The 27,834-nt window shown below is 36.5% G+C and overlaps 1 protein-coding gene across 5 annotated transcripts in view; it reads left to right on the top strand.

The window, feature by feature from the left end:
* Nucleotides 1-27,834, top strand: part of LRBA (LPS responsive beige-like anchor protein) — a 758,742-nt gene that overhangs the window by 79,398 nt on the left and 651,510 nt on the right. For 4 of the 5 annotated variants that reach the window (XM_032412965.1, XM_032412964.1, XM_032412966.1 and 1 more), the window contains exons 3-5: nt 9,227-9,458; nt 9,671-9,771; nt 15,858-15,953. In XM_032412965.1, coding sequence (XP_032268856.1) covers nt 9,227-9,458; nt 9,671-9,771; nt 15,858-15,953 — 429 coding nt within the window. The remainder of the gene's footprint in view (nt 1-9,226; nt 9,459-9,670; nt 9,772-15,857; nt 15,954-27,834) is intronic. The other variant, XM_032412967.1, reaches the window with a different exon arrangement.

Genomic DNA, 27,834 nt, shown 5'->3' with positions numbered 1-27,834 from the left:
TTTTGTCTAAATATTTTCAGTAGTAGTCATTCTCATTTCTTATATATTTGAAACTAAAATTCACTCAGGTTAAATGATCTTAAACTTCATGTAAGTTAGTTCCTAGATGGGCATCTGTTCCTATATATTTAAACATTTAGCATAGAATATTTGAGATAGGAAATTTTTTTTCTGATTAACTCTCAAATAATAATAAAACTCAGTAAACAGAGCTCCTGGATTCTTCAAACATTCTGGTTAGTAGAGATTTAGCATATTCTGCTGAGTATCATTATTCTCCTTAAGAGATATGTATTACAATTAATTCCTACCACAGTTATAGTCCCCAAGGTATATTCAGTTTTTTTTATTAGACTTTAAAACCTGCCTCTTGCTTATCAGAGCTTGCATTGTTTCATTTAAATAAATTTAATACCTGAAGTCTTTACTCTTTTGATTCTAGTATATCCACTGATACCTTTGTGAAAATTTGGTATTATTATATCATTTATCTCATTAAAATTAGCTTTATTGAAATATTTTATTATTTAGACAAATGTAATAATACAATAGCAACTATTGTTTATCTGGAGATATTATATTTCAGGGAACAGAATTGCTATACTTCTTTTTTTACTTCTGTTACATGTATTCAATTTAATTGTATTTGGTTATAACTGTGATAAAAAGAATTTTTCTAACGCACAAAATGAATTGTAGTCACTTAAGTTAAATTACAGTTCTGAATCATATTTAAAACAAGGAGTTGTCCAAGATAGCTTTTTCTGATAACCCCCTCTCTAATTTATGTACCGTTTCTTGAACATCTATATATTAATTAGGTTTGTGTTCTGTAAGCAATGGAATACACATCTAATAGCAACTGCATGAAACAGAGGTTTTATTTTTCTCACATAACAAGGAATTTGAGGTAGGCAGTTGCTGGTATTAATGGTTCTACTCAATAAGGCTTCAGGAGCTAAACACTTTCTACCTTTCCTTCTACCATTCTTAACATACTGGCTTTTTGTCTATGCTTGTGCTTGTAAGCCTCATGATATCAAGATGGCTACTGCACCTTTGGACATCACATCTTTGTTCTAGGGAGGGAAGAAGGTAGAAGAGCAAAAGGTTAGGCCAGCTACATCTGTTTTCCTTTTATCAAGCAAGCCAAAGCCTTCCAGGAACACCTTTCAGCACTTCTTTCTCTTACCTCTTTGCCTAGAACTTCTTATGGCTATTCCTATGCTAAAGATGCTGGAAAAGAGAGCATTTATCTTTCCAGTCTTTGTAGTGGCAGAAAACAAGAGAAGAAGGGGTTTAGGTGTTTGAGTTCTGTAATGTTTTTATACATGAAATTAATAGCTTTCAAAATAACTAATTACTGTTGCATTCCACTCTTTTTAAAAAAAGATTTTTTTTAAAAAGTAAGCTCTGTACCCAACATGGGGCTTAAAGTCATGACCCTGAGATCAAGTTGCATGCCCTACGAACTGAGCCAGCCAGGCATCCCTGTTTCACTATTGAAATAAATATATATTCACTCATCAGTTATAAGACTTTGGGGGAGAGATGCTCAGTTAACCAGTCTGTATTATTTGTCACAGTTTATTAAATACAGTTGTTATACAATGTCAAAAACCTGGTTCAACTGCATTGGTACTTGTGAGTTTAGGCAAGTTATGTTTCAGGTTCCTCATCTATTAAGTGAAGATAATACAGGTTTTTTAGTGAGAGGTAATTAAAGATGATAATTCTTGTAAAGTGCTTAGCATAGTACATAGCTTTAATCACTCAGTGCTTGCATGTTGTTTGTATTTTTAAATTATTTATTTTATTTTGTGTTAGGATTAAAAAAATTGAAATAGTACAGAAATACAGAGTAAAAAAGTTTCTCCCAACTACTATTAACTGATTGATTTGTAATCATTATAGTTATCTGTTGGTGTGTAACAAATTATCCCAAAACTTTATAGCTTAAAACAGTAATAAATACCAGCTCACAGTTTCTGTGGGTCAGGAATTTGGGAGCAAATTGGCTGGACAGTTCTGACGTAGAGTCTATCATGAGGTTGCATTTCACATGCTGGCTGAGACTGCAGTCTAAAGGCTCAACTGGGGCTGGAGGACCTGCTACCAAGGCTACTTATATGATAGGCAAGTTGGTACAAGCTGTTGGCTGGAGACCTCAGTTCCTCTCCAAGTGGGCCTTTTATATAGCTGCTTGAATATCTTCATGACATGGTGACTGAATTTTTCTTAGTACGCGTGATACAAGGGAAGCCATTAAGTTCTTAATGACCTAGCCTTGAAAGTTACCTGTTACTCCAGCTGAACTCTCTTGGCAGGTTGAACAACCCTAATTAAGTGTGGCAGGACAGCTGTCTTGCTGGAGTTGTGGACAGGATTGTAGAGGAAGGAACAGGACAGTTTGATTACTTTTGATTGTTCATATTTTCTTTTCCCCTAAAGTAATCTTAATTTATCTTTTTCTTTGATTATTATATTCTGTGAATCATAGAAAGGAACATATGAAAAACAAATAGGTTACTTGAAACCATTCACCTGAAAATTTGAAAGGCCCACTAAATGTTTGCCTAAAACAGATAATTCTGTGATATTCATACAAAAAGCTTCAAGAACACAATTATATTACATTATCCAATGTTTCTCAAAAAAGCTTTTGAAGAATGTTATTCCTTGAAAAGTTCTTATTCAGAAAAAAAAATTCCATTGTCAAGTAAATTTTGGGAAATCCATGCATTGGTTATATATCTTTTTGAGATATATAATATATAGTAGCATATCTCTGGGAATTCTATCCTGTAAACATTTCTAGCCTTGTTAATCCAGTATTTCTCAGACTTCATGGAAACTTTTTACTTAATACTGCTTTTGTAGACATATGTAGTTCAGTGAAATTTTTTAATTCTTGTGAATGGTACAGTGAACAGTGAGAGGGGAGATGTTATTTGCTACTTTCTAGTACATGTGGGGATTTTGAAAACTATAAAGAGGATAATTCATTATCAGTAAAACATGCTTTTTTGACTAATTTATAGATAGTGAAGTTTTTCTTCTAATTTCCTTGTATTCCATGACTTTGCTATCTTAATTCTACATTGTTGCCTCTAGTTGGAGGATCTTACTTTTCACTTGCCTTTGATACAAATGCAAATGGCTTGAGCTTTTTTATTTTTATTTTTTTTTAAGATTTGCTTTGAACTTTAGGTTTATTAAGACATTCAGTTAAATTCACCCTTTTTTTTTTTTTAAAGATTTTATTTATTTATTTGACAGAGAGAGAGAGCGAGAGCAGGAACACAAGCAGGGGGAGTGGGAGAGGGAGGAGCAGGGAGCCCGATGTGGGACTTGATCAACAGGACCCTGGGATCATGACCTGAGCCGAAGGCAGACGCTTAACAACTGGGCCACCCAGGCGCCCTAAATTCACCCTTTTTAGGTGTATAGTTTTATGAAATTAAATTTGGCAGATGGATATATTTGTGTATCCGGTATCATAATCAAGATACCGAATATTTCATTGCCTCCCAAAAGTCTTCTCATTTTTTTTTTTTTTTTTAAAGATTTTATTTATTTATTTGACAGAGAGAGACACAGCGAGAGAGGGAATACAAGCAGGGGGAGTGGGAGAGGGAGAAGCAGGCTTCCTGCCGAGCAGGGAGCCCGATGCGGGGCTCGATCCCAGGACCTGGAATCATGACCTGAGCCGAAGGCAGACGCTTAAGGACTGAGCCACCCAGGCGCCCCTCATGTTTTTTTTTTTTTTGTGGTTAATTCTGTGCCTCTGTCCCCAGCCCCTGGCAACCACTGATCCAGTTTCTCTTCCTATACTTTTGCCTTTTCCAGAATATCATATAAATGGAATCATAGAATATGTAGCTTTTGTGTCTAGCTTCTTTGACTTGGCATAATGTTTTTGATATTAATTCACATTGTTAATGGTATCAGTAACTTGTTCCTTATTACTGCTGATTATTATTATGTTGTATGGTTGTATCACAACTTGTTTATCCTTTTACTAGTTGGTAGACATTTGAATGTTTATAGTTTTTGTGATTATGAATAAAGCTTTTGTAAATATTTATGTACAGATTTTTATGTGGACAAATGCTTTATGAAATGGGTTGTGAGGATCCATAGGTCTTTTGGCTCTGTTATATTCAACATGAGACTTATGGCATAGATTCCAAGATAGCTACTCTAGTGCTTGCCATTTTTCAGTAGCTTATGTAAGTGGAAGGAGGAAAGTTGCAAAGATGAGTTGTGTTCTTTCCTTTAAGAGTAATAGCCCAGCAATTGCACATATTACTGCCTGTCCTCTTTGGTCAGAACTTGGTGACATGGCTGGTAACTTCAAGGGAAGTGAAACTTTTGGAAAGTGAAATTTTTTGCTTGGGCCTCATGTACCAAACTAGAAACTCTTTTATTATGGAAGAAGAAGAAAAAGTGAATTGGGAAACATTATAACCTGTGCCACAGCATTGTAATTTTCCCTCAACTTCTCCCTATTAGTAAGTTTCTAGTGACTTTAAACATTCACTTAGGAATGAATTCCTAGGGATAAATTGGATTACCTTGACATTAGGACTTTTCAAAAGTAAATACATTTTTGAAGGATGCACATAAATAAAAGAAGCTTACTTTTTACTTGGCTTGTTTTATAAACAAATAGATAGGGCCAGAGAAAAAAGGTGATTTGTCATAAGAAGTAGAAAATAATCTAGTTAGGGGTATAAGCTGTGATTGTACTCTGTCCAGTTTTTCTGCTATACCTTACTCTGGCCATATCTTTGAAGAAAAATTTAGCAAGATTCCAGGGAAAATACAGCTTTAAATACTTCGAAGTATTAGAATTTTCTATGTATTACAGTCTTTCCAGTTGTATAAATCTTTTCAAGAAAAGATAATTATTTTTGGTCCATATGTGTTTCTTGGTTTTCTGAAAATACAAGTGACTTAGGTTTAGTGACATTTAATTTTAGCTTAAAGTATTTTATTAATATAACCACTGATGAAAGTAATCATTCATGCCCAATTAAAATCCTAATTCAAAACTTGTGAAGGTTTATTTGAATTCTTTGAATAATATGCTTTAACATTTCTATAATCTTGTACATTAAACTATAACCTGTAGAAAGCATGTTATGCCACCCTGAAGGTTGCTATAAAAATTGTTTATGAAGTTCAGGCCAAGACTAAAATATGTTGAAATGGAGAGTTGTGAAAAATGTTCTATATAACATAGGAGACCAAATCATGGTAAAATGCAGAAAAAGACTATACATCAGTTTCTAGGCTACATTATTCAAAAAAATACAACCATAAAAAAGGTAATAAGATTACATTTTCACATTTCACGGCTAGTAAAGTGCATTAGGCTGCTCAGATATTCATAACTTATTGTGACATTTGGGAAGATTACATTTTGTAGTGCAGAGCCATTACTACAGCTCAGATAATAACTAGCCAGTGCCTAGACTTGGATTATGATCCTTGTCATTGAAAACAAATTTGTGTTTTGAAGGTTGATCAGCTTCAAATAACTATTAGAAAGGGTTAACATGACATACTGTAGACCCTGTGCATGCTTTTTAGGTATAATAGATATGCATACATATAGTATATCAAATATGCCACACATTTGTATGTACCGATTTCTGCCATCAATTTTCTCCTTGAAAGGTATATTTTATAATATTTAAAGCAATGGAGAAATATTTAAAACACCTGTCTGGATACTGCTCTCACACTGTAAACTCAATTTAAAAGCTGGTGAAATATTTGGGGTTTTTTGGAAATTACTTTCAAAAATTAATTCTGTAGCTTCTTGTAAGGGTGGTTACTGGTGGAAATAAACAGATTAAAATGGAAGATTGATGTAAGTAATATTAGGGTGAAGGTAAGGTCTCCTAAATTAGTTGCAACTAGATTTTTGACCTGTTTAGACCTGTGTGGGTATGTCCAAACATGTATCTACTAAGAACTCTCCCTTTGCTCTTTCCCCCCAGATGCTCAGTTGCCTTTTCAGAGGCAATCACTATTTAGTTTCTTGTGTATCACTCTTATGTATATGCCTATGTATATTCATGTTTTACATCATATTGTAGCCTACCGTTCACCACATTTTTTTCCCTCTTGATATTCTCATTTAAATAATGTATTTTAGAGATTTTTTTCATGTCAGATGGAGCTGCTTCATTCTTTTCATTGGCTGCATCATATTCCATTATATAGTCATATACGACTTTATTAACTATTACCTGATAATGTTTTTTGGGGGGATTGTTGCTTTATTTTCTGTTCAAAGTGTGTTACAATGAAGTTTTTGTATCCAACATCATTACCTAAATGTATCTGTAGGATAAATTTCTAGTTGTTAAGGTAGCTGTTTGTGTGTGGCTTCTTCTATTTAACATAATTCCTTTGAGGTTTGTTTGTCTATCTATCTATCTATCTGTCTACCTACCTACCTATCCACCTACCTACCTACCTAGCTTTTGCAAGAGGAGATTGACTTATATTGGTAACTGTGTCAGTAGTTCCAATACCAAATATTTTTCTCATTTATGGTAATATTTCAGTTGAAGTACTTGGTTTTCCAGATATATATCACATCATCTCAAAGTAATTATAATTTAAATTCCTCCATTCTGGTATTTATATGTTGCTGCCTTTTGACTAAATGTATCTTCTGTGCCTCCAGAATAATATCAAATGATAGTGATGAAAGTCACATCCTAACCTTGTGTCTGACTTTCATGAGACTCATTCCAATTTTCCTATGCGAGCATGATGCTGGCTTTTCAGGTGTGATTGATATATTTTATTATTAAAGGAAGTCTTTTACAAATAATAATAAAGTATGATGGAAATATAAAACCACCATTTAGCAATGCCACAGTAATAATAGTTACAGGTAAGATCCATTAATGGATCTTAAAACTTAAGATCCATTTATGGATGCATAAAACTGGAATAAACTATTTGGTTGTGTCTTACTCTTTTATGAGCTATTGGATTTTGTTGTGAAAAGTATGACGAGAAACAAGTTACTTGCATAGTCTTAAGGTGTTTTCCACAGATATATAATGATTTAAATATGAAATATAGTAACTTTATTTATTTATTTAAAGATTTTATTTATTTGAGAGAGTGAGAGAGAGAGAGCACGAGCAGGGAGAAGGAGAGGAAGAAGCAGACTCCCCTGCTGAGTGGGGAGCCTGATGCGGGGCTCTATCTCAAGACCTTGAGATCATGACCTGAGTCAAAGGCAGACGCTTAACCAACTGAGCCACCTAGGCGCCCCTATTGTAACTTTAAAATGGAAAAAAATCTGACCATCTTAAACAGGTGATCAAAGCTAACTTTACCAGTAGTGTGGCATATTTATATTAGGTACCATTGAAATGATATGCTAAGGACATATATCACTTCTGGAATACTTTTGCTAAAAATGCATAACCTGAATTTAAACTTGAAAAAAACTTCCATAGTGGAAGAGTCTATAAAATATCTGGTAAATATGCTTCAAAAGCATCAAAATCATGAAAGTCAAAGAAGGCCTGTGCAACGGTCTCAGTATGGAGAAGACCAAAGGGATGCTGATCATGGATCAGAAAAAGGACTCTAGTGTGACAAGTGGCAACATTTGAGTAAGATCTATAGATTTGTCAGTAGTATTTATCAATGTTAAGTTTATGGTTTTAATGATTTTATTATGATTATATAATATACTCATTTGGGGAAGCTGGGTAAAGGGTATACAGGAATTCTACACTATTTTGCAACTTTTTGAATATTTGAAATTATTTCAGGATGAAAAGTTAAAGACAGGACAAGCAGATAATATTCACACAACCAAATAAAAAAAAAGAGTTTTTACATATTTAACAGAATTTTTTGGTGGACTAGGGAACTAAACATGTATACTTTATAGCCACGACCATGTAGCTAGGAGAATTGGCCCAATGACACCAAGGGGCTCTTTTAGCAGAAACCCAGCTCTCCTTTGCTTATGCTAAATGTTCCTGATGATACGAAGAATTGTACGCTAAAATCTCTGCCAGAGCTTTCCCAGAAGAATCAAATGCTTTTACCACTGCACTAGCCGGGAATTCCTATCTCCCTACATGCAGATGCTGCCTCATGTTGTTCATTTTTCCATTTTTTCTTTCTGTTGCCACTGTGTATCTTTGGCAGAACCTGGGAGATATCAGTCCTTGGCTACAAGGAGTTTTAATTGATTTTCTAATTCTGAACTTTCCCTGCTTTTCTGGTGTAAACTCTATTTGGTTGTGTCTGTTATTCTTTTATGAGCTGTTGGCTTTTGTTTTGTAAAGTTCACTTTCTCCTAATTCTTGACCACTTTTTGGGTTTAGGAATGCATAGTGAAAAACCAAGACATATTCAGAAGGACAAGAGTGTAGATGAATCATGTATGTAGTATTTCTGACAGGTATCTTTTAGAAATCTAGTTGATAAGGATAGCTCTGCAAAGGTAATTCTAAAAGTATTTTAATTCCTTTAAACACTTGGGATTTGTTAAAATTTAAAAAACTCTCCTCTGTGGGAGGATGCTGTGGGGTGAGATGGCATTGTGGGGATAGGTCAGTATATCTTTCTCTGGATGGGTTTTTTGATAGTATCAATGAAATAAATTTTCTTGATTACTTCTTTGGGTGTATGATTATATTTAAGTTATCCTAGTTATTGACAGGGAAGGAAGGGTATTAAAATCGGTAGGTAAAATAAACTAGGAATTTGGCAAATGTGAACTCTAAGTTCTGTGTCCACTCCGAGCATTTTTAGCTTTTCATTTCTTTTGTGAGCTGGTATTTTGTATAAGCAGCAAAACACTTCTAGGTTGCTGTGGATAGTTCACAGAGTTTATAATTCATAAATACTGAATTAGAAGCAGTTAATAGAGCTAAAAGTGAGATCTTTATTGGTATCAGGGCAGTAGGTAGTGATTTACCGAAGACATCCTGTATTTGTTTCTGTTGAAAAATATTTCCATTTTTATATTGTCTTACTTGACTTTGTGCTATCTTAACTTGAAGGTTTCTTTAGAATCTTTATTTTTTAGAGCTGTGTGTGTGTGTCTATGGACCCTTTTGTTGTAGAGGGTAGAGAATACTGTGTATGGGTAGTTACTGGTTAGGAGTGTGCTCTAGTTATATCGAAAAAGCACTAATGTTTTTAATTTTTACCCCCTTTTTGGAAGCTGGTAGGAGGGCAGTTTGATTTGGAAATGAATTTCATTATCCAAGAAGGTGAGAGTATCATCTGCATGGTGGACCTACTAGAAAAATGTGACATTACTTGCCAAGCAGAAGTCTGGAGCATGTTTACAGCGATTCTGAAGAAAAGCATACGAAATCTTCAAGTCTGCACTGAAGTAGGCCTTGTTGAGAAAGTGCTCGGGAAAATTGAAAAAGTTGACAATATGATAGCAGGTATGATTTTTTTCTGTAGTACAGTGGATGTGAAGAAATAAAGTTTGATTCTTAAATACTGTATTTCTCTTATTTCGTAATATTTATTTCAGAAATATTTGAGTATCTACCGTGTGTGGAACTTTAGTGTTCAAACTCTTAAATAAGCACACTATATTTTAATCATTGAAGAAATATAAATTGATTGTTTTATTGTTTTCTTTTGTTTCCAGATCTTTTAGTTGACATGTTGGGAGTGCTGGCTAGCTATAATTTGACCGTTCGAGAACTAAAGCTATTCTTCAGTAAACTTCAAGGAAATAAAGGACAATGGGTAAAAAAATGAGTACCCTTTGATATTTGAAAGTATTCCTCTCCTCAAACACACTAGTGGCTTTTAAGCAACTGTTATTATTCTACCGGGGTAAATGTAAAATTGAAGGGAAGAGATAAATTAAAATAGCGTTTAGGTCTGTACAGCTACTTTTGCCATGACCTGACACAGGTGCAGAGTAAGAGAACTGGGTGTTCCAGGCAGGCTAAAACTTGGCCCTTCTTCAAACTCTTAGTCTTCAAATATACATTTAACATTTATTAGAGGAAAAGGGTAAGGATAGAGAAGGAAGAGTGTTTGGTAGCAGCACCTAGATTCTCTATTGACCTGAGTAGTTTAGCTGTCGCCCTTAAACTTGAATAACCCACTCAGTGAACACAAGCTGTGCAGTTAATTGGATCCACCCTCCACAGATTCAATTTAGTGGTCCTTTTCAATAAATGGCAATAGTGGTCAACTTATTTTAAACTCCAGGTGCATTAACAAACTGTTTCTTCCTACCACTTGGTTACTTACTTCTTAGAGGAATACTAATAAATATTTTCTCCATTTTTGTTGCATTTCTAGGCTTATTTTAGTGCCCTTTAGAGATCATTGCCCACAGCACTGCTTAGCCACAGCTGATCCTTAATCTAACTCTGTTGAAATATATTTAAATTGGTGTGTTGCAATTGTACACTCTAGTTTATTGTGTTAAAGTGGTTAGATTCAAGCTTCTTTTTATCAAGCTTTAGCTCTCTGGCTACTTTTAAGATTTCATCACTGGGGGTGCCTGGCTGGCTCAGTTGGTAGGACATGAGATTCTTGATCTCAGGGTCTTGAGTTCAAGCCCCATGTTGGGTGTGGAGCTTACTTAAAAAAAAAAAAAAAGATTTCATTATTGATTTTTGGCAGTTTTATTGTTTCTTGGTATGGTTTACCTTGTGTTTATTCTTATTACAGTTCTGGTATCTGTGTGTTTATAATATAATTTTCAGCAAATTTGGAAATATTTTGGTCATTATTTCTTTAAATATCATTTTCTTGTCCCTTCCTCCTTTTTTGGGACTCTAATTACATGTATGTTAGCTCTCTTGATAATGTCTGATAGGTCACTCAGATCTTTTCACTTTTTTTTTTTTTAGCTTTTTCTCTTTGTGCTTCATTTTAGATTGCTTTTGTTACTGTATTTTTAAGGTAATTGCTCCTCTGCAGTGTGTTGATTCTATCCATTAAAATTTTCAGATTTCAGATTTTTTTATTTCTAAAAAAATCTCTTTAGTTCTTTTTAGTATCTTCTGTTTTTCCTCATTATGTTCATGTTTTCCTTTAAATCCTTGGGACTGTTGAGCATATTTATAATAATAATAGTTGATTTCATGTTATTATCTACTGAGTCTATCATCTTTGTCATTTTCTTTTTATTTATTTATTTATTTGTCATTTTCTAGATCAGTTTTTTACTCACTGATTTTGCTTCTGCTGACAGGTCATATTTTCCTTCTAATGCTAGTGATTTTAGATTGAATGATATTAGATATAGTGAATTGTTCCTTGTTGAGTGCTGGATTTTGTCATATCCCTTTTCAGATTGTTAGACTGTTTTTGCAGGCAGATAAATTATTTGTGGATCACTTTACCCTTCCAGGCTAGTTTAAAAGTTTTCTTTTGGTCAGGTCCAGATTGGCTGTTATTCTAGGTCTAGTTTAGCCTCCTTATTGAGGCCTGATTCTTTTAGGGTCTCAGTGAATGACCCTAAGTCTCAGGTATGGGATAAGAGGTAGTGTAAGACCGTGGTCTCTACATAGTGCCTAGTAGGGTCTCAAACAATTTCTGGCTGTATAGTAGCTTTGGGAATTCTTTGACTTATAGGTATTAATATCTTGGCCTCACCTTGTTCAGTTTTATGGTAGGTTTGAATAGTTTGATATTAAGCCAAGGAGACAGTACAGATTTCTGGAGCTTCCTGTCTGCATAGCTCTTTTCTCTGTAGTACTCTGCCTTGAAGCTTTTATCTACCTCAGACTACCCATATTCCAGTTTCTGCCTCATCAAGTCAATGAGACCTTCAAGTTCTATTTTGTTTCCCTCTTCCTGTGCAGTGATAGAAATTGCATCCTGGTAGAAAGTCTGGTAATCTCACGGCTCATTTTGTTTCCTTTTTCTCAAATATAACAGTCTTGAGCTACCTCTTCTTCCATGTCTAAAAACATGTAAAATGTATGTTTCATACATTTTATCCAGTATTCTGGTTGTTTATGGTGCTTTGATAAGTCTAGGTCCTGTTAGTGTATCATGTCAAGAAGAGGAAGTACAGGTCTTCTTCAAGTTACAGTGGGGTTCCATCCTGATAAACCCATTGTAAATTGAAAATGTCAAAAGTTGAAAATGCATTTAATAAACCTACCCTACCAAACAACATAGCTTAGCCTAACCTATCTTAAATGTGCTCAGAACACTTATATTGGCCTACAGTTGGGCAAAGTCATGTAACACAAAACCTATCTTATAGTGTTGAATATCTTATGTAATTTATTGAATACTGTATTGAAAGTGCAAAATAGAATAGTTGTGTGGGTACAGAATGGTTGTAAGTGTATCAGTTTTTTACCTTTGTGATTTTGTGACTAACTGGGATCTGTGGCTTGCTGCCACTGCCCAGTGTCATAAGAGTATTGTACTGCATATTGCATATCATGAGCCTGGGAAAAGATCAAACTTCAAAATACTATTTCTACTGAATGCATATAGCTTTCACACCATTGTGAAGTAAAATCGTAAGTTGAACTGACAGAAGTCAAGGACGGTCTATATGCTGGTTTCATTTTAGTTTTGATTCTATTCAGTGTATTTATTGTGAATATATAATTAATACATTTTTGTTGGTGAATATAGAAAACTCTGAGAAAATAGCAGAGGATATGAATAGATGTTTATTTATAGAGATAGAAACCCCACAATCAAATAAACATAAAATCACTAATAACTAGAGATGTTCAAATTAAAACAATATTGATATGTCACCTTATGTCTGTTAGTATTGAGGATTATAAAGTTGGATAATAGCAAATATAATTGTGGAATAGGGTTATTTTATTTAATTTTTTTTTGGTGGGGTCAGCATTTATATTTATTAGCTGATTTGCAGCTTTGCTTTGTTTCAGCAAGTTAAGTCTTTGCATCAGTAGTTGAAACAGAAAATTATTTGATTCACTAATTATGTTTTGGAACTGTTTTCACACTAATGGTAGTAATGACAGCACAAGAGAGACCATAGCCTACTTTTAAACTAGCTTAGGGGCACCTGGGTGGCTCAGTCATTAAGCATCTGCCTTCCGCTCAGGTCATGATCCCAGGGTTCTGGGATCGAGCCCCACATGGGGCTCCCTGCTCTGCAGGAAGCCTGCTTCTCCCTCTCCCACTCCCCCTGCTTGTGTTCCTGCTCTTGCTATCTCTCTCTGTGTCAAATAAATAAAATCTTAAAAAAAAAAGAAAAGAAACTAGCTTAAAACAGAATTCTTTAAATCAAAAAGGAACATGGCTATGCTTAAATGACAGAATTGATGGGATTGATGTCTTCCTCCCTGTCACTTGCTACGGTGGGCACATTAGAATATTGAAGCATAATTATAATTATCATGGCCTGGTGATTGCATCTAAGTTCTGAGGGTTATGTTACATAAATGTTAGATTACACATCTTGTAGTTACATACATTATTTTGATTTGTCTATTTCAAATCCCATCTTTTTTTCCATTTTTATTTTTTTTTTCAAATATTCATTTAAATTCTAGTTGAGTTAGATATAGTGTAATATTGGTGTCAGGAGTAGAATTTAGTGATTTATCACTTACAAAAAAACAGGCATATAGTTATTTTGAACCTGTATGCTAGTGGCTGGAGTGAACACTCATTAGCCAACCTCAAGTAATCTACCACTACTCAGTCACATAAATTATACCCATATCCAGTGACGTGGTAATTTGCTTCTGAGTACATGTTCCATGAAATTCTCAGTTTCATAAGGAAATACACATGGGGATGTTCAATGAAGCATTATTTTTGGTGGCAGTGAATTGTCACCATGGGGGCTTATCATTAGAGTAGATAGGTAAAATGTACTGGATGCATAGAATAGATTATTATATAGCAGTTAGAATCGATGCAAAAGTTAATATGAATAGATGCAGGAAGAAAGAAACATATGTCTAACCCAACATCATTTAAATTATAAGTACAGTCACACAGAAACATTTTTGAAGGAATACATAAAAAGATTCAGTATGTTTATACAGTTGCTTATGTGACTGGGAGTAGAATGAGGAATGGGTTTAGGGCATAAAGGGAGAAAACAATGAGCTGTTAATAAAACAAGCAAGGCTTTGGGGCGCCTGGCTGGCTCAGTTGGTGGAGCATGCAACTCTTGATCTCAGGGTTGTGAGTTCGAGCCCCACATTGGGTGTAGAGATTACCTAAAAATAAAATCTTAAAAAAAAACCCATAAAACTGAAAAAAAAAAAAAAAAAAAAAAACACCTCAGACATTTGTGGAATGGTTCTCCAGATGGAAATGCTATAATATTGTATTTTTATTTTTGACTGCAGAGTTATTTTTAGTTATTTCATTTTGGAATTTATTTTAAAAATTCTATGTGATTGTAGTTACTTGTTATTACACTTTTGTAATTGAGCAATGTGGCTAACTGAAAATTTCTTGGTCACTTAAGAATAAAGCTCTCAGGGTCCTGAGATTGAGTCCCATATCGGGCTTCCTGCTCAGCAAGGAGCCTGCTTCTCCCTCTGCCTGTTGCTCCCCCTCCTTACGCGCGTGCTTGCGTTCTTTCTCTCTCTCTCTCTCGCTGACAAATAAATAAAATCTTAAAAAAAAAAAAAGAAGAATAAAGCTCTCCACTTAACATTTAGGTAAAAGATTGCTGGACTCTTTTAGACATTTAATAAATAGAGCAGATACCAGATAAAATGAAGGCAAGCCAGTGATTTCACTTGTAGTTGACCCTGTTTAGAACTTTTAATGAAGAAGAATGTACTGATATCCTGTTTGCTTATAAACTGATTAAAATGATAATGTATAGATGATTGTTCTTTACTTTTCCTTGTAAATAAGTCTTTTCATTTTAGCTGTTGTTTCGTGTATTAGAGGAGACTTGTGGGTCAAAGAGGCATTAAATAAATGTAATGTTACAACTTTTTTATATGCTATATAGTAAAGGTAATATTGTAGAATGAAATATGACAGGGAGATTGGATCCAGTCTAGAGGTCAGGGAAGACTGCTATGAGAAAGTGACCTTTAAGATGAGCTCTAAAAGATGGGTAAGATTTATTTAGTTAAGAGGGGAGGGAAGTAGGCCTAGTGGGAACATTTTAAGCACAAGGAATAGTTTGTACTCAGGCCCTGTTGTGGGAAGAAGGCAGAGAGGCTTTGTGGATGGAGTGCAAAGAGAGGGGAAGATGGAAATGCAGAATGAAGCTAGTGAGGTTGAGGTAGATCGAGTATCTTGTGGGCTGTGTTAAGGCTTTTGGTCTTTATTTTAAAGGCAGTGGGAAGCTACCTGAGAGATAGCATAATAGAAAGGTAAAAGTGTAGTGGTTAAAAGTATGGACTCTCAAGTCAGACTGAGTTCTGATCCCAGCCTTGCCATTTGCTACCTGTGTGACCTTGGACATGTTCCTCTGTCTCAGAGTACCACCTCCTGGATGGTTTTAAGGTTAAAATATTTTTATTGTTTCTTTGAAAACAGTCTTTAACAGTGTAATATAGTAAGCATTATTTGTGAAATTAAAAAGTGTTTTAAAGAGGGATGGGTGGTGGGTTGATATAGTTTGTAATTTTAAAACATTATTTTTGCTGCAGTATGGAGAAGTTTCAGGTGTCAGGTGATATTGGCCCATATTTATCAAATACTTCATATGTTCTCTCATATTACAAAAATGGCATAGAGTACCTTTAAGATAGTGAAAATAATATGCTTTTAGCTAACAGCATTTTTGGTTATTCTTGGGTATATTAAAGTATGAGTATGTTAAAAATAAGTATTTTTGTTTTATGGTGAATGTGTGTTTAATGAGTTGTTGATTATTTTCATAGCCTCCACATGCTGGGAAGTTGCTGTCTGTGTTAAAGCATATGCCTCAGAAGTATGGTCCTGATGCCTTTTTCAACTTCCCAGGAAAGAGTGCTGCAGTAAGTAAATTTTAATGAGGAAATCACTTGGAGTTTTTTCCTTGGCTTCCAGAAAGTACAGCCGTGTAAACAGCCCTGACAGGTTCATTGTTAGGTAGAAACTTCTTTGCACAACTTAACTTATTCCTTACAGCAGTTATTCGTGTTACTTTTTCCTGTTTTAGAGGTGAAGAAATACAGGCTCAAAGAAGAAAGCTGTCCATTTATAGCTTGGGGCAACAATGGAGTAAGAACCTAGTTCTTTTGAACATGTTGTCTTTAGAATTTATCTCTGCATTCTCCAATAGATATTTATGTGTGACACTTTCACTTTCTATCTTACTGACTATCTTTCTTCAGCCTTGCGTTGCCCCAAAGGGTGTTTCTTTTGCACCTGGTGAATAGAATGAGAATAACTCTTTAAAACTTTCCGGCAAGTTCTCCTGATTTGGGAGTTTCCAAATTATATCAGTTTCAGCATTCTCTCTCTTTTTTTTTTAATTTCAGCATTCTTATAAGCTGTTAATCAGTTTAATATAGTTGAAATAAGACATTGCTAGTAATATCTGTAGTGTTTTGAAATGTTATAGGAGTGCATTGTATAATGTGTATATGTTATTTATGGAAGCTTTTTTACCTTTTCATATTACATTCGTCTGCTTCTTACTAGCAAAAATTTTTTTGAAGATATTTCAGCCTGTTCTTTTTCTGAGATTTTTTTTTGTTATTTTTACTTTGTTTCTCATAATATCTTATTTGCTTGTTAGGCCCTATGTAGTAGTCAGGTAATATCTGCAGAAAGAAAAGTGTTTTAAAAGGACATTTGTAATATTTGAATATTTTACACACAATACACAGCTTTCTTTGGAAAGTTTATTGCTTGTATTGTTTTTCCTCTATAATTTTTCCTTACTAAGGATTTTAGATTTGAAGCTTTCCAGAAAAACTTTATTCTCTTGACATTGAGCCTATAATTTGCCTTTAATATAAGAAGCAGTCTTATGAGGTTAACTTTTTTGAAATGCATATTATGATTGTTTCATGTTAACTTTGTTTTTCTTTTAGTTTAAATTCCAGTTAACATACAGTGTAATGTTAGTTTCAGGTGTACAATTTAGTGATTCAGCAATTCCATACATCACCTGGTGCTCATCGTGACAAGTGTACTCCTTAATTCCCATCACCTATTTAACACATCCTCCTGCCCTCCTCCCCTTGGGTAGCCATCAGTTTGTTCTGTATAGTTAAGAGTTCATTTCTCCATCTGCCTGTCTCTTTTTTTCCCCTATGATCATTTGTTCAGATTCTTATATTCCCCAAATGCATGAAATCATATGGTATTTGTTTTTCTCGGACTTACTTAGCTTAGCATGATACTCTGTAGCTCCATCCATGGCGTTGCAAATGGCAAGATTTCATTCTTTTTGATGACTGAGTACTATTCCAGTGTGTGTGTGTGTGTGTGTGTGTGTGTGTGTATGTGTGTGTGTGTACGTACACCACATCTTTATCCATTCATCAATGGATGGACATTTGAGATCTTTTCATAATTTGGCTATTGTAGATAATTCTGCTCTGAACATCAGGGCACATGTATCCCTTCGAATTAGTATTTTTGTATTCTTTGTGTAAATACCTAGTAGTGCAATTGCTGGATTGTAAGGTAGTTCTATTTTTAACTTTCTGAGGAACCTCCATACTGTTTTCCAGAGTGAGTGCACCAGTTTGCATTCCCACCAACAGTGCAAGAGGGTTCCCCTTTCTCCACATCCTTGCCAATACTTGTTCTTTCTTGTGTTGTTGATCTTAGCCATTGTGAAGGTGTGAGGTCGTATCTCATTATAGTTTTGATTTGTATTTCCCTGAAGATGCATGATATTGAGCATTTTTTCATGTGTCTGTTGGCTATCTGTATGTCTTCTTTGGGAAAATGTCTATTCATGTCTTCTGCCCATTTTTTAACTGGGTTGTTTTTTGGACACAGAGTTTTATAAGTTCCTTATATATTTTGGATACTAACCTTGTGTCAGATATGTCATTTGCAAATATCTCCTCCCATTCCAAAGGTTGCCTTTTAGTTTTGTTGATAATTTCCTTTGCTGTGCGGAAGCTTTTTATTTTGATATAGTACTAATGGTTTATTTTTGCTTTTGTTTTCCTTGCCTCAGGAGACAAATCTAGAAAAAAGTTGCTAAGGCTGATGTCAGAGAGGTTACTGCCTGTGTTCTCTCTAGGATTTTAATGGTTTCTTATCTCACATTTAGGTCTTTCATCCATTTTGAATTTGTTTTTGTGTATGGTGTAAGAAATTGGTTCAGTTTCATTTTTTTGTATGCTGCTCTCCAGTTTTCCCAACACCATTTGTTGAAGAGACTGTCTTTATTCCATTGGATAATCTTTCCTGCTTTGTGGAAGATTAATTGACCATATAGCTGTGGGTTCATTTCTGGGTTTTCTTTTCTGTTCCATTGATCTGTGTGTGTATTTTTGTGTCAGCACCAAAACAGATCTGCTGTTTTGATCACCACAGCTTTGTAATATAACTTGAAGTCCGGAATTGTGATGCTTCCAGCTTTGCTTTTCATTTTCAAGGTTGGTTTGGCTATTTAGGGTCTTTTGTGGTTCCATACAAATTTTAGGATTCTTTGTTCTAGCTCTGTGAAAAATGCAGTTGGTTTTTTGATGGTGATTAGATTAAATCTGTAGATTGCTTTGGGTAGTATAGACATTTGGACAATATTTGTTCTTCCAATCCATAAGCATGGAATGTTTTTCCATTTCTTTGTGTCATCTTCAGTGTCTTTCATCAGTGTTTGATAGTTTTCAAGTATAGATCTTTTACACCTTAGGCTAAGTTTATTCCTAGGTATCTTACCGTTTTTGGTGCATTTGTAAATGGGTTTTATTCCTTAGTTTCTCTTTCTGCAGCTTCATTATTGGTGTATAGAAATGCAACAGATATCTGTACATTGATTTTGTATCCCGCGACCTTACTGAATTTGTTTATCACTTTTGGTAATTTTTGGTGGAATCTTTTGGGTTTTCTGTATAGAGTATCATGTAATCTGCAAATAGTGGAAGTTTCACTTTTTCCTTTCCTATTTGGATGCCTTTTATTTTTTTGTGTTGTCTGATTACTGTGGCTAGGAATTCCATTTCTGTGTTAAATAACAGAGGTGAGAGTGCACATCCCTGTCTTGTTTCTGACTGTAGAGGAAAAGCTTTCAATTTTGGCCCATCGAGGATGATATTAGCTGTGGGTTTTCATATATGGCCTTCATTATGTTGACATATATTCCCTCTAACCTTGCTTTGTTGAGTGTTTTTGTCATGAAAGGATGTTGTACTTTGTCAAATGCTTTTTCTGCATCCATTGAAAGGATCATATGGTTCTTTTTTTTTTAAGAGATTTATTTATTTGAGAGAGAGAGAGAGAGAGCGAGAGAGATGGGGGGGGAGGAGTGGCAGAGGGAGTGGGAGAGAGAGAATCTCAAGCAGACTCCCTGCTGTGCGTGGAGCCCGACATGGGGCTTGATCTCACAATCCTGAGATTATGACCTGAGCTGAAATCAGGAGTCTAGTGCTTAACTGATTGAGCCATCCAGGTGCCCCAGGATCATATGGTTCTTACCCTTTCTTTTATTAATGTGTATCCTTTTGATTGATTTGTGAATATTGAACCACCCTTGCAGCCCAAGAGTAAATCCTGCTTGATTGTGGTGAATGATTCTTTTAATGTACTGTTGGTTTTGGTTTGCTAGTATTTTATTGAGAATTTTTGTATCCATGTTCATCAGGGATATTGGCATGTAGTTCTCTTTTTTAGTCAAGTCTTTATCTGGTTTTGGTATCAGGGTAATGTTGGCCTTATAAAATGAATTTGTAAGTTTTCCTTCCATTTCTATTTTTGGGAATAGTTTGAGAAGAATAGGTATTAACTCTTCTTTAAATGTTTGGTAAAATTCACCTGTGAATCCATCTGGCCCTGGACTTTTGTTTCTTGGGAGATTTTTTATTACTGATTCAATATCTTTGCTGGTTATCAGTCTGTTCTAGTTTTGTATTTCTTCCTGTTTCAGTTTTGGTAGTTTATGGTTGTCTAATTTGTTGGCACATAGTTTTTCATAATATTCTCTTATAATTCTATTTTGTGGTGTTGGTTGTTATTTCTCCTCTCTCATTTGTGAATTTATTTATTAGGGTCCTTTCTCTTTTCTGTTTGATAGGTCTGGCTAGGGGTTTATCAATTTTATTAATATTTTCAAAGAACCAACTCATGGTTTCATTGATCTGTTGTTTTTTAGTTTCTATATCATTTATTTCTGCTCTAATCTGTATTATTTCCTTTCTTTTCCTGGCTTTTGGCTTCATATGTTGTTCTTTTTCTAGCCCCTTTAGGGGTAAGTTCAGGTTGTTTATTTGTATTTTTCTTGCTTATTAAGGTAGGCCTGTATTGCTATATACTTTCCTCTTAGTACCAATTTTTGTTTCTTCTTTGGTTTCCTGGTTGACCCATTCATTGTTTAGTAGCATGTTTTTTTCTTTATTTTTTTTTAAAAGATTCTATTTTATTTATCCGACAGAGACAGCGAGAGAGGGAACACAAGCAGGGGGAGTGGGAGAGGGAGAAGCAGGCTTCCGGCTGAGCAGGGAGCCCGACGCGGGGCTCGATCCCAAGACCCTGGGATCATGACCAGAGCCGAAGGTAGACGCTCAATGACTGAGCCACCCGGGCACCCCAGTAGCATGTTTTTTAACCTCCATGTATTTGTGGTCTTTCCACACTTTTTCTTGTGGTTGACTTTAAGTTTTATAACATTGTGGTCAGAAAATATGCATGGTATGATCTCAGTCTTTTTGTACTTGTTGAGGCCTGATTTGTGACCTAGTATGTGATGTATTCTGGAGAAAGTCCCATGTGCACTTGAAAAGAATGTGTATTCTGCTTTAGGATGGAATGTTGATGGAATGATGAATGTATATGTTAAGTCCATCTGGTCTAGTGTGCCATTCAAAGTCATTGTTTCCTTAGATGATCTCTCCATTGATGTAAGAAGGGTGTTAAAGTTTCTGACTATTACTGTATTATTATCAGTTAGTTTCTTTATGTTTGTTATTAATTGTTTTATGTATTTGGGTGATCCCATGTTGGGTGCATAAATATTTACAATTGTTAGATCTTGTTGGGTTGTCCCCTTTATTATGATATAACGCCCTTCTTCATCTCTTGTTATAGTCTTTGGCTTAAAGTCTAGTTTGTCTGATGTTAAGTATTGCTATTCTGGCATCTTTTGATGTCTATTTGCATGATAAATGTTTCTCCATCCTCTCACTTTGATTCTGCAGGTGTTTTTAGGTCTAAAATGAGTCTCTTGTAGGCAGCGTATAGATGGGTCTTGATTTTTAATTCTTTTTCTTTCCAAATTTTTATTTAAATTCTAGTTAGTTAACACACAGTGTAATATTGGTTTCAGGAGTGGAATCTTGTGATTCATCACTTACATATAATACCCAGTGCTCATCGTAACAAGTGCCCTCCATAATACCCATCACCCCTTTAGCCTATCCCCCACCCACCTCCCTCCATCAACCCTCAGTTTGTTCTCTATCATTAAGAGTCTCTTAGCATTTGCTTCCCTCTTTTTCTTTTTTTTTCCTTCCCTAGATGGTTTTTGTTTTTTTATCCATTCTGACACCCTATGTCTTTTTAGTTTTTTATTTATTATTATTATTATTTTTAGAGAGAGAACACAAGCAGGGAGGGGTAGAGGGAGAGGGAGAGAGAGAATCCCAGGCAGGCTCCACACCCAGCATGGAGCCTGACACAGGGCTCAATCTCACAATCCTGAGATCATGACCTGAGCTGAAATCAAGTATCAGATGCTTAGCTGACTGAGCCACCCACATGCCCCTGATTCCCTAAGTGTTTATTTCATTTACATTCAAAGTAATTATTGATAGATATGTATTTAGTGCCATTTTACTACTTGTTTTGTCATTGTTTCTGGAGATTTCCTCTGTTCCCTTTCTTGTCTTTGTCACTTTTGGTTTTTCCTTTCCACTTAAAGAGTTCCCTTTTATGTTTTTTGCAGGGCTGCTTTAGTGGTCATAAACTCCTTTAGTTTTTGTTTGTGTGGGGAAACTCTTTATCTCTCCTTGTATTCTGAATGATAGCCTTGCTGGGTAGAGTATTTTTGGTTGCAGCTTTTTCCCATTCAGTACTTTGAATGTATCATGCCACTCCTTTCTGGCTTGCCAAATTTCTGTTAAGAAATCTGCTGTTAGCTTTATGGGTCTTCCCTTATAAGTTAAGGACTTCTTTTGTATTGCTGCTTTTCTTTATCACTATATTTTGCAAATTTAATTATAATATGTCTTAGTGTTGCCCTTCTTCTGTTGATTTTGTTGGGAGTTCTCTCTGCCTTCTGGATATGGATGTCTGTTTCCTTCCCCATATTAGGGAATTTTTCAGCTATGATTTCCTCTAATAAATTTTCTGTCCCCTTTTCTCTCTCTCTTCTTCTTTTGGGACTCCTATAATACAAATGTTATTATGTTTGGTGGAGTCACTGAGTTCTGTAAATCTAATGTTCCATAATTATTCTTTCTCTCTTTGGTTTAGCTTCATTATTTTCCATTATTTGTCTTCTGTGTCACTTACTCATTCTTCTGCTTCTTCCAGCCTTGTGTTCATTGCATCAAGCCTGTTTCCAATTTCAGTTGTTGCATTTTTCATTCTGTTTTTTAACTTTTTTTTTTTAAAGATTTTATTTATTTATTTGACAATGAGAGAGAGAGACAGCGAGAGAAGGAACACAACAGTGGGAGTGGGTGAGGGAGAAGCAGGCTTCCCGCTGAGCAGGGAGCCGATGCGGGGCTCGCCCCCAGGAGCCTGGCACCATGACCTGAGCCAAAGGCAGACACTTAACAACTGAGCCACCCAGGTGCCCCCCTTTTTTAACTCTTTTATCTCTGCATTAATTATCGCCCTGAAGTCTTCCATTCTTTTCTCAAGTCCAGCAAGTATCCTTATGATTGTTACTTAAAATTCTCCATGAGACACATTACTTATATCTGTTTCCCTTAGATCTCTGTCTGGGACCTTATCTTGTACTTTCATTTATGATGAATGTCTCAGTCTTGGCATTTTATCTAAGTCTCTGCCTTCTTATATGTGTTAGAAAAGACCGTTATGTTTCCTGCTCCTGAGAGTAATGGCTTTATGAAGAAGTCCTTCAGTGTCCAGGGTCTGGTGCTTCAGGGAATGTCTGGTGTGTGCTGTGTGCACTTTGCTACTGTGTTTTGACTGCTCTATCCTTTAGGCCAGTCATTTGCAGAGACTCTCCTTGCCTGAAGTGGCAGTGTTTGGTCCTTGGTCAGAATGTGGCAAGTTTTTTTTTTTTTTTTTTTAAAGATTTTATTTATTTATTTGACAGATAGAGACACAGCGAGAGAGGGAACACAAGCAGGGGGAGTGGGAGAGGGAGAAGCAGGATTCCCGCTGAGCAGGGAGCCCGATGCGGGGCTCGATCCCAGGACCCTGAGATCATGACCTGAGCCGAAGGCAGGCGCTTAACGACTGAGCCACCCAGGTGCTCCAGAATGTGGCAAGTTTTAACTAGGTGTGCTCTAGTCTGCTTGTTAAATGAGACCTGATACTACTTCCACTAGAACTGGAGCCCTGTAGAATTCTCTGGTCGGGAGACATGGCGTGGACAGGGTTTTTTGCTGTTCTTTTGGGGAAGTGGCCTGCCCTGCTGTGACTGAGGCAAGCTTGACTGAGAAGGGCAATACCATCAGAGCCAAGGGTGTGGACTTGGTGAAGCAGGTTAGGGAGCTGGTGTCCATGCTGCTTCCCTCAGGTGGCTCTGTGTTTATGTCAAGTGGTGGGGGGAGGGAAATGGCATCATCCACCTCTTTTGTTCCTGCAGAGGCATATCTCTGCACCCTATCAGGGAAGCACTCAGAGAAGAGCGAATAGTCTCCCTGCTGTGTGTCTTAGGGTTTTTTTTCAGATTGCTGTATTCACACTGTCCACCTCCAGGTTGTTGGCCTGCCTTCTATTCAGGAGCAGTGTACTGCTCTCTGGGCTCTATCCCAGCAAGTCTGCTGACTTTTAAAGCTTCATGCTTTAGGGATGTGTTGGGGGCAGGAACCTGTACTGGTTTGCTGGGAGGAGGGTCTCACCATGCTAGGACTGAGGCAAGCTTGACTGAGAAGGGCAGTTGTGCCAGAGTGCAGGGGTGTGGGATTTGCTATAAGCAAGTCAGGCAGCCAGTGTTGGGGCTGAGCTCCTTTCTGCAGGTGGCTCTGTGTGTATGCTGAGGTGGCGGGGGAGGGAAATGGTGCCAGCCGGCTCCTTTTTTCCGGAGAGGTATCTCCTTGAATACCCACTTCTCAGGGACACACTCTACTAATCTCCCCCCAGTGTGCCCCAGGTGCTCCTCAGATCATTCTGTCTATGCTGTTTGCCCCCCAGGTTGTTTGCCTGCCTTCTCTCTAGGGTTAGGGCAGCACCCTTAGGGCTCTATCCCAGCCAAGCCCATTGACCTTTAAAACTCCAGTTTTCAAGCCCTGCTGGTTCCAAGAACTCAAGAAAATCAGCCCCTCTCATTTTCCCAGCGTGTGTCTTTGGGGGAAATGTTTTTCTGTGTTTCCCTGTGTGCTCTTCTCTCTCTTGCATTTCTCTGCGACCATGGTTCCTTCCTCTCTGTGGCATCTGTGATTTCCCCTATACCACATCTCCACATTTCCTACCTTCCTCGATGTGGCCTCTTCTCTCCCTTTAGTTGTGGAGCTTGTTCTGTCAGTCATCAGGTTGATTTCTGGGGTATTTAGAATGATTTGATAGTTATCTAGCTGTGTTTCTGGGGATAAGACGAGCCTAGGGTCCTCCTACTCTTCTGTAATCTTCTCTCTCTTCCTTGCATATTATAATTGTATATGTTTATAATTCTCTGAGATCATAATGTGTCTATTCCACTTACTTGCATTTATTTTGGAAGTGGGATAGTTCAGCTAAACAGCTTTTGGAACTTTTAGAGAATAGGTGTTTTAAATATATTCAGTGACTCACTTCTTTCCTTAGATATAGCTTTTCAAGGGAAATTAAAGTATTCATGGATAGGGGCACCTGGGTGGCTCAGTCGTTAAGCGTCTGCCTTCGCTCGGGTTATGATCCCAGGGTGCTGGGATCGAGCCCCACATCGGGCTCCCTGCTCGGCAGGAAGCCTGCTACTCCCTCTCCCACTTCCTCTGCTTGTGTTCCTGCGCTCACTATGTCTCTCTCTGTCAAATAAATAAATAAAATCTTTAAAAAAAATAAAGTATTCATGGATAAATTATTTTTATAAAACTTTTGCGTTTTCTTTTATTTATTTATTTATTTTTAATTTGATTATGTTATGTTAGTCACAATACAATACATCATTAGTTTTTGATGTGGTGATCCACGATCCATTGTTTTCGTATAACACCAAGTGCTCCATGCAGTACGTGCCCTCCTTAATACCCATCACCGGGCTAACCAATCCCCCTCCCCCCTCCCCTCTAAAACGCTGTTTGTTTCTCAGAGTCCATAGTCTCTCATGGTTCATCTCTCCCTCCAGTTCCCCCACCTCATTTTTCCCTTCCTTCTCCTAGTGTCCTCCATGTTATTCCTTATGTTCCACAAATAAGTGAAACCATATGATAATTGACTTTCTCAGCTTGACTTATTTCACTTAGCATAATTTCCTCTAGTCCCATCCATGTTGATGTAAAAGTTGGGTATTCATCCTTTCTGATGGCTGAGTAATATTCCATTGTATATATGGACCACATCTTCTTTATCCATTCATCTGCTGAAGGGCATCTTGGCTCTTTCCACAGTTTGGCTATTGCGGACATTGCTGCTATGAACATTGGGGTGCATATGGCCCTTCTTTTCACTACATCTGTGTCTATGGGGTAAATACCCAGGAGTGCAATTGCTGGGTCATAGGGTAGCTCTATTTTTAAATTTTTGAGGAACCTCCACACTGTTGTCCAAAGTGGCTGTACCAACTTGCATTCCCACCAACAGTGTAAGAGGGTTCCCCTTTCTCCACAACCTCTCCAACATTTGTTGTTTCTTTCCCTGTCCATTTTTGCCATTCTAACTGGTGTAAGGTGGTATCTCAATGTGGTTTTGATTTGAATTTCCCTGATGGCCAATGATGATGAACATTTTTTCATGTGTCTGTTAGCCATTTGTATGTCTTCTTCAGAGAAGTGTCTTTTCATATCTTCTGCCCACTTTTTGACTTGATTATTTGTTTTTTGGGTGTTGAGTTTGAGAAGTTCTTTATAGATTTTGGATACCAGCCCTTTATCTGTAGTGTCATTTGCAAATATCTTCTCCCATTCTGTGGGTTGCCTCTTTGTTTTGTTGACTGTTTCCTTTGCCGTGCAGAAGCTTTTTATCTTGATGAAGTCCCAAAAGTTCATTTTTGCTTTTGTTTCACTAGCTTTTGGAGATGTATCTTGAAAGAAGTTGCTGTGGGCGATGTCAAAGAGGTTACTGCCTATGTTGTCCTCTAGGATTTTGATGGATTCCTGTCTCACATTGAGGTCTTTCATCCACTTTGAGTTTATCTTTGTGAGTGGTGTTAGAGAATGGTCGAGTTTCATTCTTCTGCATGTGGCTGTCCAATTTTCCCAGCACCATTTATTGAAGAGACTGTCTTTTTTCCATTGCATGTTTTTTCCTGCTTTGTCAAAGATTATTTGACCATAGAGTTGAGGGTCCATATCTGGGCTCTCTATTCTGTTCCATTGGTCTATATGTCTGTTTTTGTGCCAGTACCATGCTGTCTTGGTGATCACAGCTTTGTAATACAGCTTGAAATCAGGCAACGTGACGCCCCCAGCTTTGTTTTTCTTTTTCAACGTTTCCTTGGCGATTCGGGGTCTTTTCTGATTCCATACAAATTTTAGGATTGTTTGTTCCAGCACTTTGAAAAATGTCATTGGAATTTTGATCGGGATGGCATTGAAGGTATAGATTGCTCTGGGTAGCATCGACATTTTAACAATGTTTATTCTTCCGATCCATGAGCATGAAATATTTTTCCATCTTTTTGTGTCTTCTTCAATTTCTTTCATGAGTGTTTTGTAGTTCCTAGAGTATAGATCCTTTACCTCTTTGGTTAGGTTTATTCCGAGGTATCTTATGGTTTTTGGTGCTATTGTAAATGGAATCATTTCTCTAATTTCTCTTTCTACAGTTGCGTTGTTAGTGTATAAGAAAGCAACTGATTTATGTGCATTGATTTAGTATCCTGCCACATTACTGAATTGCTGTATGAGTTCTAGTAATTTGGGGGTGGAGTCTTTTGGGTTTTCCACATAAAGTATCATGTCATCTGCAAAAAGAGAGAGTTTGACTTCTTCTTTGCCAATTTGAATACTTTTTATTTCTTTTTGTTGTCTGATTGCTGTTGCTAGGACTTCTAGTACTATGTTGAACAATAGTGGCAAGAGTGGGCATCCTTGTCATGTTCCTGATCTTAAGGGAAAGGCTCTCAGCTTTTCCCCATTGAGGATGATACTTGCTGTGGGTTTTTCATAGATGGATTTTATGAACTTGAGGAATGCTCCCTCTATCCCTATACTCTGAAGAGTTTTAATCAGGAAAGGATGTTGTATTTTGTCAAATACTTTTTCTGCATCAATTGAGAGGACCATATGGTTCTTCTCCCTCCTCTCATTAATGTGTTCTATCACATTGATTGATTTGCGAATGTTGAACCACCCTTGCATCCCGGGGATAAATCCCACTTGGTCGTGGTGGATGATCCTTTTAATGTACTGTTGGATCCTATTAGCTAGGATTTTGTTGAGGATTTTGGAATCCATATTCATCAGGGATATCCATCTGAAA

This window comes from Phoca vitulina, unplaced genomic scaffold, assembly GCF_004348235.1.
Source record: "Phoca vitulina isolate PV1807 unplaced genomic scaffold, GSC_HSeal_1.0 scaffold14, whole genome shotgun sequence".
NCBI classification, from domain to species: Eukaryota; Metazoa; Chordata; class Mammalia; order Carnivora; family Phocidae; genus Phoca; species Phoca vitulina.
The sequence above is the reverse complement of the archived record's forward strand: the minus strand, read 5'-3'. Positions and strand labels throughout refer to the sequence as shown.